General features: G+C 36.9%; 1 protein-coding gene and 1 pseudogene across 1 annotated transcript; both read left to right on the forward strand.

Annotated features, from left to right (window-relative positions):
• The first annotated feature begins 6 nt into the window (after positions 1-6).
• Positions 7-1,270, forward strand: LOC124319333 (complement C1q tumor necrosis factor-related protein 2-like). Its single transcript, XM_046782839.1, has 3 exons — positions 7-170; positions 232-483; positions 556-1,270. The coding sequence occupies exons 2-3, from the start codon at positions 423-425 to the stop codon at positions 1,026-1,028; spliced, it is 534 nt and encodes a 177-aa protein (XP_046638795.1). The 5' UTR covers positions 7-170; positions 232-422; the 3' UTR covers positions 1,029-1,270.
• Positions 1,271-4,341: 3,071 nt separating this feature from the next.
• LOC124319332 lies at positions 4,342-8,632 on the forward strand (annotated as a pseudogene).
• The last annotated feature ends 6,845 nt before the right edge of the window (positions 8,633-15,477 follow it).

The following is a 15,477-nucleotide window of genomic DNA, read 5'->3' on the forward strand; positions in this document are numbered from 1 at the left end:
CGTCGCCTATTCCTGGTGGAACGACAGAGAAGAAAACGCGCAATACTTTTGGGCCGGAAATAACACGGACGGAGTTCACACCTGCCAGTGCGGAATTGATGGAAACTGTGTCGATTCTGCAGTGAAATGCAACTGCGACACGATTTCACCAATTCAATTAGTCGACGACGGTGTGTTACGGTTCCCACGTTTGTACATAATTAATATGAATAAAATTAATTTCATTTGCAGGTGTCATTACCGACAAAAATGTTCTGCCCGTCACTCGTTTGAATTTCGGACGAACTCAACTGGAAACTTCATCCGGCGTCCACACGCTGGGCAGACTCGTGTGCACCGGTTTAGTGACTTTCAGTGGACTGCCAAAGTCGTGCCAGGATTTGTGGTTAATTGGCCACACCTTAAGCGGATTTTATTCCGTCATGGGATCGGCGATGATGGAATCAATTTACTGCGATTTCACTAAACTCCCTGACGATGCGGGTAAATGTTTTAGATTCTCACGAATTATTAAGTAGCAATTATCTATTTTTTAATTCTTTAATTAACAAAAAGGTTTCCAGAAATGGATCGGATACGCCGACGTTAAATCGGCGCCCGTTTATTTCTACGTCCAGAGAAATTCTTCATTTTTCACAGAAAACACTCCGATTCCGTTCGATTTGGCGCGGGTGAACGAGGGAAATGGCATGGATTTGACATCGGGAATATTCACGGCACCGCGACCGGGAATTTATTTTTTCTCTTTCGCGGCAGTGGCGCATCTTGAATATTCATCTGGTTGCTGGTTTACTTCTACTCTTATTTTGAACGGAAATCTAATCGGGCAGAGTCATGTTCAGAGTAACAGCAACGTTAATCAAATGAGTCCGTTGACCCTCCAGTCGACGCTGAACTTGCAAAAAGGCGATCGAGTCTGGGTGCATATGGATTATTGTGGTTCATCCTCGTATTTGTATGACGTCGGTGCCCACTTGACCCATTTCACCGGTTTCATGTTGGAGGAGGAAATTGTGGCGTACCTTTGAGGTTCAACATCCAAAATGCGCAAAATGAACGTCGACACGAGATTTAGGGGAGGGGAATTTTAAGGGGGAAGGGTAATAAACTAATTCGTGTCCAATTCATTAAGGAATGGGCATATCGTTACCAATAATTAAACTGTGAATGAAATTACACTTAGTGAATACACGCAAGCCAAGTTTCAACATTCTATCTGCAAAACTCTAGACGTTATGAACAAAAAAACAATTTTGATATCCAGATTGACCCTAAAGTGGGAGGTCTTGATATGGGAAAAAATTCATTCGCCTTTAATTCACTAACGGATTGCAATTTCCAAATAATTTTTTACTGATAAATTTGCGTCATAGTTGCGCACTCGTGCAGAAAAATTAACGTGTCTAGTTGTCTACCTCTAAAAAAATAAGGGCAGGGGATGTAAAAAATTAATTTGTATTGCCAGATATAAAAATTGGTTTGATTTTTAATTATTAAATTCAGCTTGAAATCGACACGAAAACGATGCGTGTAAACATTTTTTTTTTTGAAATTTTTCAAAATTTATATTTATATTTTTTATTATTTTTATTTTCCTCACACGGTCACATGGTGAGATGGGAGAACAAATTAGGGAAGGGGAGGAATTTCGATCGACTCCAATTCATTAAGGAGAGGGAATTTCTTGATGAAAATTAAACTGCAGAATGTAGATGCAACTAAACATTTATTATGCACGAATGAATTGTCAAGTTTCTATCTGTAAAACTCTAGACGCGACCAGCAAAAAACCGATTTTGATTTCCAAATTAGAAAATGCAGGGTAAACTAGAAATGAAGAAAATTCGTTCGCGTTTAATTCACTTACGGATCAGAATTTTTGCAAAAATTCTTTGACTGATGAATTGACATTTCAGTTGTCAACTCGTCAAGAAAAATTCGCTTTTGTATCTCTCAAAAATAAGGGCATGGGACGTGAAAAACTCGATTTGATTGCCAGATTTAAAAAATAATTTATTTAGTTATTTGAACTTTTCGCTTGAAATCAACACGAAAACGTTGCTTCTACACATAAAATTTTTAATTTGATGTTATTGAATTTTAATCATTTTCTTCCCACGGTCGCAGGATGGGAGGCGAGAAAAGAATAAGTGGGAAGAGTAGACAATTTGGTCGACTTTTTTTCATTAAGGAGTGGGAATTTCTTTACGAAAAATGAACTGTGCATGGTAATAAACATTTTGAATGCACAAACAAATTTTCAAATTTATATCTGTAAAAATATGGACGTGGCAAGTAAAAAACCGATTTGAATTGCCAGGTATGCAGAGTGAACTAAATTCGGGAGAAAAAATTCATTCGCTTCTAATTCGATTGGAAGTTTTTCAAAATCTTTTCACAGTTCCACGCTCATTATAGTTGTGCATTGCTGAACTAAAGTTCACGCGTCTACCTGCAAAATCATGGGCAGGGGACTGGAATTGATTCCAACCCCTCTCTCCCCCAAACATTTTTGTTTCATTTAAATCAAAAATGTGAATTTCACGGTTACTCCCGCACGAAAATGGACAGCCACGTCACTGCGGTGTAAAAAAAAAGACGAAAATTTTCAGTATTGAAAGACCAAAATGTTGAGAGACCAACATTTGAATTGAACCATGTAGTGTTTAGTTAATTAAACGAAAATTCTTCTGCCTTTGATGACGTTTTTTTGTTTCTTAAATGTCAGGTGATCGATGAATCTCCTGGTCGGTCATTCACGTTCGTTTGATGACTCAATGGTGATGATTTCACATTACGTTGACGTCAATGTCAATGCCAACAGCTGAGCAATTCAAAGCTCAAATTGTGATAGGCCACATATTTTCAGTATAAAACAAGTAAAAACCGATTTCGATTGCCTGACAAAATGCAGGGTAGACTAAAAGTGGGGAAAAATTCATTCACATCAAATTCGTTTAAATATTGAAATTTTCAACGGCAGTCGCAGCTTGAAATCAAATGAAATCCACACGAAAATGAAACGCTTTCATTTGTTTTTATCTTGTTTAACTTCTATAAATTCCTGACGTGACGTTTCGTTTGACGTAACGTTCCTACGTGACGTTTGGATTTGGCCAGCCAATTTACAAAAGTAACCATGATAATAACAAGAGCAATCTGCCATTATCAATGGTGCTTCAGTGTTGGTGGTACAGTCAATACTGATTTAATCTAAAATTTGAGGCATTTCTCTCTGATGTTTTAGCCGCTTTTAGTTCGTTTTATTTTACTTGCCCGGGATTACTATACCCGCCAGGAATATTGAATTTCACATCTGTTTAGCCGTCCACTCGATGCTGGACTTTAATCGAACAAACGAATAATAAATAAGTAAATAATTTAATCGCGAACCCAACACACTTGCACACGCAATGCCGATACTCTGGAAAAACCCATTCGAATGAGTTTGCCTGATTTTTCAGTATGAATACACATTAATTCGTGAGTTATCCTCATTTAGTTTGAAACATACGTCGAAGTGTCAAATAGAACTAATACTGGTCACCGTATACATTCACCATCTACAGATCAATTCTTTCTCATTCAAGTTTTGAATGGAAATGGCTACGAAATCGATAGGCTATGGTATAAATTTTCGTCAGTTTGTTTTGGTCGTTGGCTGCAATTGCCAATCGGACAACCCCGGCGTTTCTTCCTCTTGGGAAAAACTGCAAATCTCACCGGATACGTTAAGTTTCATGGAGTATCGGCAACTTTCTAATTTACGAACACGCCAATAGTCACAAGGCAATGACAACTGCCAACCAGAAAAAAATTGTTTACCTTTCTTACTTCTTCTTCATTGCAGACACCACCGAAGACTTGGAGATTTCACGCATCATGTCGGACGAATTCCAGTGTTCGCTGCTGGATTTGTGGGAACAGCAACAGCAATGAGATGGATGGAGGGTATATTGGTTGGAGATCTGCTTGTTCGGGGTTGCATTTTTCACAGTTTTCAGGATACAATTTCCAAGGAGCGGATCCATAGCACCACCGTAACCTGCCTGCGGGAGTAAAAACGACATGAATAAAGGCAATCGAGAGGCAAAGATTAGGCCAGCACAGGATTTAAGCAGTAGATGACAATCGCAACAACAGCAACAACCTGATGCGATCCATAGTGCAGCAGCGGTGCCGTTTTTTAGTTTGTGTCATTTCAGACTTCCTCTCATCTTTTTTTCTATTTCATTTTTCTGCACGGTACTTTGGTTGGAAAAGATCGAAATCTGTTTGCGTATCCAGAATGGGTCCTACGTTCTGCTCCCACCCGAAAACATATCAAATTACACAGTCTCTGTTTATAGTTGTCAATCGCGTAAATACGACACAGTCGACACACTTGATTACCCACTGGCAAGACTCTGTAACGAACCCAAATCGAATTAGTCTGTCGTTATATTTCTTTATGAATACGCAGTAAAGTGTGAGTTCCCATTTTTGAAATATTGGCCGACAATCGCGACAATAAATTAATCTAGTTTCGGTATATGTTCACCATTCACCATTTAAGATAAGTCGGTCTTTTTTACCATAGTACGTTTTCTTTAATTTTCGGAAAATTGGTTCGGAAAATAGTAACTGAATTTCAATTGAATTGCAATAAAAAACGAAAAACTTTGATTCAAAATGGCTATGACTCCAATGCAAATCATCCTCGCCATCATTTTGGCTTTTGCCTTTTTCTGTAATTGCCAATCAATCGACCCCGGCGTTTCTTCTTCTTGGGAGAAACTGCAAATCTCACCCGATACGTTAACTTTCATGGAGTACGGCGACTTTCTCGTTGAAATTTACGAACACGCAGATAATCACAAGGTAACGACAACTGCCAGCCAGAAAAAATATTTCTACTCTCCCCTTGCGCTATTGGACCAAAACACTGCCGTTAGTATCTACAACAACGTCACGAATCAACCAGAGATGAGATTTCGTGTGGAAATCTGGAACGACAAAGTTCAAAAGGCAGTGCTCAAACATTTGAAAATATCTATAGGTCAAGAAATACAATCCGATAAAGTGAAAGTCATTCCCTTGGAGAAGGTTATTCTCACCAGCAAAAGACACACAGTGGATTATTGGCTGTATTCAGAGTGGACCAATTATGACGAGAGCAAAACCCTGTGGTTTTCTCTTTCGTGTTATGACCAGAAGAACTGCAACAAACTGGCCAACGAAATGCGATCTAATCCCGAACAATTTGACCATTTCAAACTCCTGTACAGTTTGTCATCGCAGACGTCGCAAACTAAACATACGACCATCAGCATCGACAGCGTCACTTCCGGTCAATTGGTTTCTACTCTTTTACAGAAATTTAAAGACAAAAAAGAAATTTTTTTAACGGCCAGCGATGAGAAAAAAATGTTGACAGAAACGGCGACCAAAATTCGAATGGATACATTTGACGACTACGAGGTCGTGTCTCCGGACACGGAATCGCAAATTTTAAATATTTTAAAAGATTTGCTGGTCACATCCAGGACGACCATCAAAGATCAAAGTGACAAGATGTGGGACTCTGTTTTCTGGCATGAAGATAATTACAAGCCGGACAAAACGACGAAAACTTTGAATAGACTAATAAACGAACTGGACAAGGAAACTCAAAAGAAACTGGCGGACATGTTTCAAAAAGCGGAGAGTCGGATGTCATAAAAATATCAAATTCGAGTAATCAAGACGAGGAGGTAAAAATGGATGGAGAAACTGGTCGCTCAAATCAAACGAACGATGCGAATGAAAATGAAATGAGAAGATCAGAAGCAACAGACCAAGAGCAAACCAGCCGCAATAAAACTCGCGATGATACATCGAATACCAACAGCACAGTTGACACGGAAGTCAGTGGCGGTGTTGATGATGACAGTAAAGTCGCAGTAGGTATTAGTAACACGCACGATACCGAACAAGAAAACGAGAAGAGTGAAAACGTAAAGAAAAATTCAGATGAACATAATAGAAATGTAGAGAATAAAGAAAAAATCCAACACAATTACGACTCAAATAGTTGGGCTGACGTGGACAGAATCAGTTCAACAATTTCAGGGAAACTATGGAACGATTCCTTTTCCCGCCCATCCGAAATATTGACAGCAGACGTGGAAAAATTATTGCAAGAAAGTAGAGATCACATCCAATGGGACGGAGAGAAATTCGTGCCCAAACCCATGCAACTGAGCAGAATCAATTTGGACACATTTCGTGATTCTCAATCGTTTCAGGATCACAACATTCGTGTCAATTACACGACCGCCGAACTGTCGGCGCCGATTAAAGTTATGGAACGTGCAAGATTGACTATCACCGACGAATTGAACAATCTGAAAGACGAGCTCAAAGGTTTTTGTTGGCATTTTGACGAAACATTTCATTTAATTAACAATTGATTAATTGCAATCTCATTTCAGATACTAAAGAACTCTTAAGGACAACTGTGATGAACTTGGTAAATACGAACACCGAACTGGGTAATGTGAAGAGTGATTTGACTAATAAATTAGCAGGTATTTCTAATTATTTAAGAATAAACAAAAACAGCATTTTAAAAATATGTTGTGATTGAACTGAAGTGACTAAACAGGAGTTGGAGAAAAGCAAAATCGAGTTGGACAAAACCATGGCCAATGTCAATAATTATACTACAAAATTAAAGGGTATTTCATTGTTACATACTGATTAGCAAAAAATTCAAATGCAAAAATTTTGTTCAATAAATTTGACTGAAACAGAGTTGGCGGAAATAAAAATCACGACCGCAAATTTGTCAACTGAACTCAAAAGTAAATTAAAATTTTTCTTAAATGTTTTTGTTTAAAAAAAAATTATATTAATTTTTTTTCTTAGAGTGTGACGCGAACTTTCAACGAATAGGTCAAGAAAAAAAGGAACTAAAGGTTGCTGAAGAAAATCTGAAAAAGGAACTGGAAGGTAAAATTCAGCAACCTTAAATGATTTGAAAACTATAGTATTAGTAAATTGGCAAACATAAGAATTAATATGACAGATTTGATTGAAAAATTAGAGGGTATATAAAGAATTATTTTTGAATTGAAAATGATAACTTGACGGGAAATTGAACACATTAATGATGCCATTCCATTTAGAGACTAGGCAGGAACTTGAGAAAACTAAAACCGAATTGGAGAAAACGGGGACTGATTTAAGAAAAACTGTCGACGATTTATCAGCAATACTAAACGGTATTTCACAGCTGTTATGCTGAAACATTGAATTATCGACCGAAAAACAAAAGAAATTAGATTCATTTTGTTTTGTAATTGTGTAGCGAAATTGGAACGGCTAGGGTTCGAATTTAAAGTCACCGCAGACAATCTGAGAAAAGAACTTAAAGGTATTATTCATTTTTCTTTAAACTTATTAACTTGTTTTAATATGATCAAACGAGTTGGTTTAGCAACCTCAAATGATTTGGAAACTGCAACAACAAATTTGGCCTCAACGAGAACGGAATTGAACAGCACCAAGTCCGCCGTTGTGGATTTGACGACCCAATTAAATGGTAAAATCTGAAAGAATTGTTTTAAGTGACACCATGAAAACAATCTGAATTTCACTTTAACAGCCCGAACGAATGAAAAAGTTGACATTGGTCAAATGCCAACCTCATGTTGGGATCTGCAGCGAATTGGACATAAACTGAGCGGATTCTTTTCTGTCAAAGGATCAAAGAAGATGGAAATGATTTACTGCAACTTCAATGCTAATCAAAATGGTACGACTTGTTTACGTAACTTACTGATTATTGTTTGTCTAATTCTTTGTTTACAGACACACAGAAATGGATCGGATACGCCAACGTCAAATCGGCGCCCGTCCATTTCTACGTCCAGAGATATTCTAATTTTAACAAAACTTCAACTCCGATTACGTTCGAGTTGGCGGTGGTGAACGAGGGAAACGCCATGAATTTGACATCGGGGAAATTCACGGCACCGCGACCGGGAATTTATTTTTTCTCTTTCGCGGGAGTGGCGCGTCTTGAAGATTATAGATCTTCTTTTGATATTTCTTATTTAGATATTATTCTTTATTTGAACAGTCGATCAAATCGAATCGGATTGAGTTCTGTTATAGAGAGTAAGTGCCCCGCTGATCAATATAGCCCGTTGTCCCTCCAGTCGACGCTGAACCTGAAAAAAGGCGATCAACTTTGGGTGGAGATTAATTATCCTTGGTACGAAGGTTCATCCTCGTATTTGTATGACAGCGTTGGCCACGCCACCCATTTCACGGGTTTGATGTTGGAGGAGGAAATTGTGGCGTCCCTTTGAGGTTTGGACTTCAAAATCCAAAATTCGCAAAATGAACGTCGACACGAATTTTGGGGAAGGGAATTTTAAGGGGGAAAGGAAATAAACTCATTCGTTACCAATTCATTAAGGAATGGACATTTCTTTACGAAAATTGAACTGTGGATGTAATTACACTTTCTGAATACACAAGTCAAGTTTCAAAATTCTATCTGCAAAACTCTAGACGTTATGAACAAAAAACTAATTTTAATTGCCAGATTGACAAAAAACAGAAGGCCTTCAAATGGGAGAAAATTCATTCGCCTCTAATTCAATTACGGATCGGAATTTCCAATTAATTTTTTTATTTATTGATGAATTCAAATTTCAGTTGAGCACTCGTCCACAAAAAATCACGTGTCTATCTCTAAAATCAAGGAGGGGGCCGTGAAAAACTCATTTTAATTGCCAGATATGAACATTGATTTATTTTTAAATTTTTAAATTTCGCTTGAAATTAAATAAAAAACGATGCGTCTACACATGTCGTTTATCTTTAAGGAAGTTTTCTACTATTTCAATTTTATTTAATTAAATTTTAAATTATTTCCTTCTCACGGTCGCAGGATGAGAAAAATAAGGGAAGGGGAGGAAGTTCGTTCGACTCCAATTCGTGAAGGATTGCGAATTTCTAAACGGAAATTGAACTGTAGATGCAAATAAACATTTGTAATGCACAAACAAATTTTCAAGTTTCTATTTGCAAAACTCTAGACGCGACAAGGGGAAAACCGATTTTGATTGCCAGATTTACAAAATGCAGGGTGGACTAGAAATGGGGGAAAATTTATTTACTTTTAATTTGTTAACCGATTGGAATTTTCTCAAAATTTCTACACAGTCTCATACTCATTATAGTTTTGTATGACTCAACGAAAATTCACGGATATTTAGTATCTGCACAATCAAGGGCAGGGAATTTGATTAAAGCCTCTCCCCCCCCCCTACAAAAATAATTTCAATTTGATTGCCGGACACTGCTTGAAATCGCATAAAAATTTAAGCTGATATTTTAAAAAAGCAAATAAATAAAAATGTTTAAATCAATAAAACAAAAAACTAATTTTGGGACTAAAAAAATAGGGAAGGGGAAAAAATTCGATCGACTCCAATTCGGGGAGGAGGGGGAATTTCTTGACGAAAATTGAACAGTGGATGCAACTATGCATTTATAATGCACACACCAATTTTCTATTTTCTACCTATAAAAATGTGGACGTGACAAGAAGAAAACCAAATTTGTTTGCCAAATTTACAATATGTGTGTTGTAGGGGGTGGACTTGGAATGAGAGAAAATTTATTCGTCTCTAATTCACTTACGGAATAGAATTTCCAAATAATTTTTTTATTGATGAATTCACATTTTAATTGTGCAATCGTCCAGGAAAAATCGCGTGTCTATCTCTAAAAAAAAGGGCAGGGAACGTGAAAAACTAATTTTGATTGCCGTTAAATTAATTGATTTTCCCCAAAAAAATTAAAATTTCTCAACTTGTTTTCCTATCACAGCTCGAAATGAAATAAATCAACCCGAGAATGAAACGCTTACTACGCATCTCGTTTATCTTTAGTAAATGCCTTTCACTCCCCCCCCCCGTTTCAATTGGCAAAATTAATTTTACCTGCGGTATAAAATGGACAGTCGCACGGTATGAAAAAGGTGAACAAACAAACGGTCGTTAAATAACAAAATGTCAGACCTTTGGTCTTACGTAAGTGTTGGTCAACAATTTCAATTTAATGAAACGATTGCTAATACAAATTGGCCCACGTAATCAGTTGGCAATTCGCAATTAAAATTAAAATTCACGACAAGTACAAAAATTTAGCTTTCGTCTTCATCCTCATATTTGCATGACAGCAGTTGGCATTTGACCCATTTTTGTGTTTCATGATGGAGGAGGAAATTGTGGCGCGACCCTTTGAGTTTGACATCCAAAATGAACGTCAATCATTTGGGGAAAATAATTTTAAGGGGGAAGGGAAGATAATTCATTCGTTTCCAATTCATTAAGGGATGGGAATTTCTTTACAAAAATTGAACTGTGGATGTAATTACACTTACTAAATACACAAGCCAAGTTTGAAGTTTCTATCCATAAAACTCTAGACGTTACAAACAAAAAACCAATTTTAATTGCCAGATTGACCAAAAAGGCGGTCGGACTAGAAATGGGAGAAAATTAATTCGCCTAAAATTCGTTAACGGATTGGAATTTTTCAAAAATCTTTTCACAGTTACAAGGGTGCGTATCACTATGACAGAATCGCAGTAGTAAAAAGGCGCTTAAGTATCGTACTATAGTAATTTGTATCACTAGTAAAATTGAAATTGGCTACAGTGTATCACTAGTAAAACGTATCTCAAATAATAACGTTCGGTAGAAATTTAAAATTTTCTAAATAATTTATTTATTTCATAGAAACAAATGGTCAATAGTAAATTGTTTCATAATTCTTTTTCAAAATTTCGTGTGGAAAGGGAAAGTGATAGAGTAGTATTTTGTAGTATAACGACAACGTCTCGTTAGTAACAGGCATCAACAGTAACACCCCCTATGATCCAGTATGATATTCACGGCTTCGCCGTGATGATCCCGAATGTAAAATTCACGGCTTCGCCGTGGATGATACCGAATTTAATTTCACGGCTTCGCCGTGGATAATAATAAAATTATGTTCACGGCTTCGCCGTGATTGATAATAACTTGACGTTCACGGCTTCGCCGTGGATGATAATAATATGATGTTCACGGCTTCGCCGTGATTGTGATTCGGGAGTTACCAATTTTATAACCTAACCTAACCTAACCTAACCAAACCAAACCTAACCTAACCTAACCTAACCTAACCTAACCTAACCTAACCTAACCTAACCTAACCTAACGAAGTTCTTATGATACAAGAACCACAAGAACTTCGTTCTTATGAGACATTTTACTTAAAGAACTAGTTATTAATGGGTACTGTTTCGAGTTACTAAACAATCAAATTATTAGTGATATATTTTACTTATGAAACACTTTACTTTCAACACTATATATTTATGAGCAAAAAAAAAAAAAGCTGTTATTTATGGCCACCTTTACTAGTGCGATTCCGTCACTGTGAGATGCACCCTTTATAACCTAACCTAACCTAACCAAACCTAACCTAACCTGATGTTACTTGTGAACAGAAATACTAGCGAGACAATTTATCAATGCAACGAAGTTCTTATGATACAAGAACCATAAGAACTTCGTTCTTATGAGACATTTTACTTAAAGAACTAGTTATTAATGGGTACTGTTTTGACTTTTGAGTTACTAAACAATCAAATTATTAGTGATATACTTATGGAACACTTTACTTTTAACACTGTATCATTATGAGCAAAAAAAAAAGCTGTTATTTATGGCAACTGTTACTAGTGCGATTCCGTCACTCTGAGATGCACCCAGTTACGCATAGCATTATTACTATAGACTTTCACCGCTGAACATAAATTGGCGTATCTATCTTTAAAAAAAAGAGCGGGGTAATTTGAAAAAAACTCATTTTGATTGAAAGTTTTACCAAAAAAATAACATTTTAAATTTATTTGTCTATCGCAGCTCGAGATTAAATCAAATCAACACGAGAACGAAACTCGTTTAGTGTCTACGTTATCTCGTTTTGCTTTGGTAATTGCGTTTCACTTTTCGGTTTAAATTTCCATAATTTTACCCTCCACAAACCGCATGAAATGGCGCGCCATTTCATTTTCGTTCGCGGCGAAAAGACGGCCATTTTTAAAAAAGAAATAAAAGTCCAACATTTTCATTTCATTTCAATCGTGTCGTGCGAATCAATCATGCCAATTGGGAACTTCATCAGTCAAAAAATGGCAATTGAAATTACAATTCGCGTCAGGTACAAAAAGTTCTTACCTGCTGCCTCCATTTTGACGAATGGCGCGTGGTGTTGCATGGACTACTTAAGCTAGAGGACGGGTCTCTCGTCCTATCCCGCCGTGTTATAGCTTGTCGGGTGGATTTTTAATCACAATTTTTGAAGAAGGGTCAATCGATAGAGATTTAAAAAGCTATTCTAAGTCTCCAAAGCTCCTTTCTTGTGAAGATATTAAAAAAAAAGATATTTGCGCTTAAATTTTGAGGGGAACGGGAGAGGTGCTCGTTGGTTGTCTCCACCTAGCGCTAAGAATTCTAAACTCTTCCATGGTTTTTAGAAAGAAAACAAACAGAATCCATAGAATCACCAGAGAATCACAGATAGCAGACGCACCTAATCATACCAAACCAAACCCAAACCAGAGAATCACAGAGTGGTCAACCAACAATCACCGCTAGGCGGCGACAACCAACGAGCACCTCCGTCAATTTCTAATTAGAATATCATCGAAATTAAATATTTGCCGCATAGGGATAATTTAATAAACTATAGCTCATTTCTAAAGCTCTATTGATTTCAGTAACAAACAAAAAAATGGTAGCCGACATAGGAATTGACGAAGAGACCCGTCCTCTAGCTTAAGTAGTCCATGGGTGTTGCGGGGACTTGTGGCTCATCAGAGGTGAGTGGAATTTTCTGCATCTTGTATCCAGAGTCTCGTTCGGCCATTCACGGTCACTTCATGAGGGATCAACTGTGATTTGTATCCTCTGATTACGTCACTAGAATCAAATAAATGGTTTCAACTTTGACACAACACTGTGAACTGAGTTGTTGGCAGACTTGTGGCCAAACTATTTCCTAACTTGACGAGATTTTTAAAAAACGAATTTCAGTTTTGATTTGGCACTGCAGACGAACATTTGTGAGAACTGGGAAGCGGCGATGCCAAATTTAAATCAGCAACCCCCCCCCCCCAAAAAAAAAACCCAGTCTTTTCCCAGCTTTTTCATTTCTTAAATAAAATTGATTCTCAAATAAAATAAGTATAAACATATAAAATATAACTATCTGCAAAAATGTAGACGCGACGAGTAAAAAACCGATTAACATTTAGAAATGGGAGAAAATTCAAAATTCATTCGCCTTCAATTCATTTACGGATTGGAATTTTTCGAAAAGTTTTAGCGAGGTTAAACGCTGACTGTACTTTGCTTTTCTAATGGATTGTGACTGCTTCAACATCAAGACCAGAGTGATAGAGCCTCTATCACTCTGTCAAGACATTTCATTTATTTATTTTTTTGAATGACCAATTAGCGCTAGATGGCTATAGTTGTAAAGGTCATCTAGTGAGACAATTAACAACTAATCCATCCCATACCAGCAAAAAAAAAAACGTGATATTCAAATTTCTCCATCTTATCGATCTGGTTGATAGCAGGTATATTCTGTTTTCTACTACGGAACCAATGGACGTTATATTTTGAAAGGACTTTGATATTGAAGGATACATTATTAATGGACAGACCAAGGTAGCGCTGGTGGAAATTTTCACGAAAAAGTGGAGTTCATTATTACGCATTCTTCTTCAATTATACGTTATGTCCCGTTAGACTTGAATATATACCCAACCTTAGGGCATTGACCTAAAACACATTTTTCTCGTCCACTATACTACTCCGTCCAAGCTGTATTGCAGTAGCATTTTTTATTAGTTTGGCATGTTGTTTAAATTAGCTTATCCTTTTGTCACAGACTTTGGTCACTTTCATTCGTCGATTCGATATACTTTCTTCTTTATTAAGGACGACCAACCGCCCAGTAATCGAGTAAAAAGAATTTATAGCTAGAAAACTGAATTTGACCGTAGACTTCTCTGCGGTTTTCAACGAAAAACCAAGTTTCACTATGGTTGGTTACATAGAATATCCAGTTGTCTCTGTCCTACTTTTATCCCCAGTTAGTTGCCAGAGGTGCAGACCTTCGAAAGCATCTTTACTTTTTTCCGACTTCAAAAATTGTGAATTTTTATTAAATACGAAATAAAAAGGAAATAAAATCGAATTCTCGATGAGTCTGTGATATCCGGAAAATGGTAGGAACTAAGACAAATTTCTCTATTATTAAATGTTCGTAATTTACCTACTTCGTTATGTAACGGTGCTTCGAATGGGAATCTTATCTCATTGTAGAAGCAGTCATGCGTCAATGTCTAGAGATTACGTAAAATTTTCCTTGAGCGGGATTCATTTTGTTGCTTTTACTCTACTATCTGCATTTGACCTCATTTAAAATAGGAAGTAGCCCAGTTTAGTTGATTTATTATACCAAACTTACCTCAAGTTGACTGACCTTTATATATCCGTCTTGAATTTCTAAACACGAAAAACCTAAATAAGAAAAAATGAACGAATAACGGATGAGTACTTAATGTACTTTATACTTTAATTCACAGAAACGAAACACCTGTCTGTGGCTGGGCGTCGTTTTGTTGTTAATTATCCCACTAACGAAGGGGTTATCAGAAGGTAATAAGACCATTTTATTTGAACTGTCTGGATTGGGCATTGGCTAACGATTTCCTATATATCTAAAAACAATATAGCCGTCCAGCTGATCAGCTTTGATCGGGAAGTTGGACGATCGAACAAGTTTAGCCTCTTACGACCGTTCCAGACACGCAGGTATTACAAGAAGCACCCAATCTATGGAACAAATCAATTCCTAATCATTTTCGACAAAATTCTTGAGCTGAGTATGTGCATGGTCATCTGCTCCGTCATCTAATTGATCTTTCACGTGATTCCCATTTTCCCTTTTTTTTGTGGAGATTGTAATCAATTATTGAACAAACATGCATTCATGTACAAACAGTATACTTAACGCATCTCGTGTGGCTTATCTCTCGTTCAAATACAATGCTATCAATTTGTACTGTATGTTTCTAAATTTATTGATATTTTGTGACCTGTGGACTGCTAGAGCTTTCCATATTGGTTATTACCGCACGTGTAATTTTGTTTTCTATGGCATATGGTGTGAAATATTAATATTTGATTGACAGTATAAGACTGTTGCTCGTTTCTCCAGTTACCTAGTCCAGACGATGGGGCAGCAGCCCATATCACGTTGAATAACCACGCCACCACGTGACTTTTATAGCAGCCAAAAAAGAAATGATCGTCAGTCATTGGTTCCAAAAGAAATCTTTCTAGTCTACACACACAGGTGTGTGTTATATAA

This window comes from Daphnia pulicaria, unplaced genomic scaffold (genome assembly GCF_021234035.1).
Source record: "Daphnia pulicaria isolate SC F1-1A unplaced genomic scaffold, SC_F0-13Bv2 h1tg000153l, whole genome shotgun sequence".
NCBI classification, from domain to species: Eukaryota; Metazoa; Arthropoda; class Branchiopoda; order Diplostraca; family Daphniidae; genus Daphnia; species Daphnia pulicaria.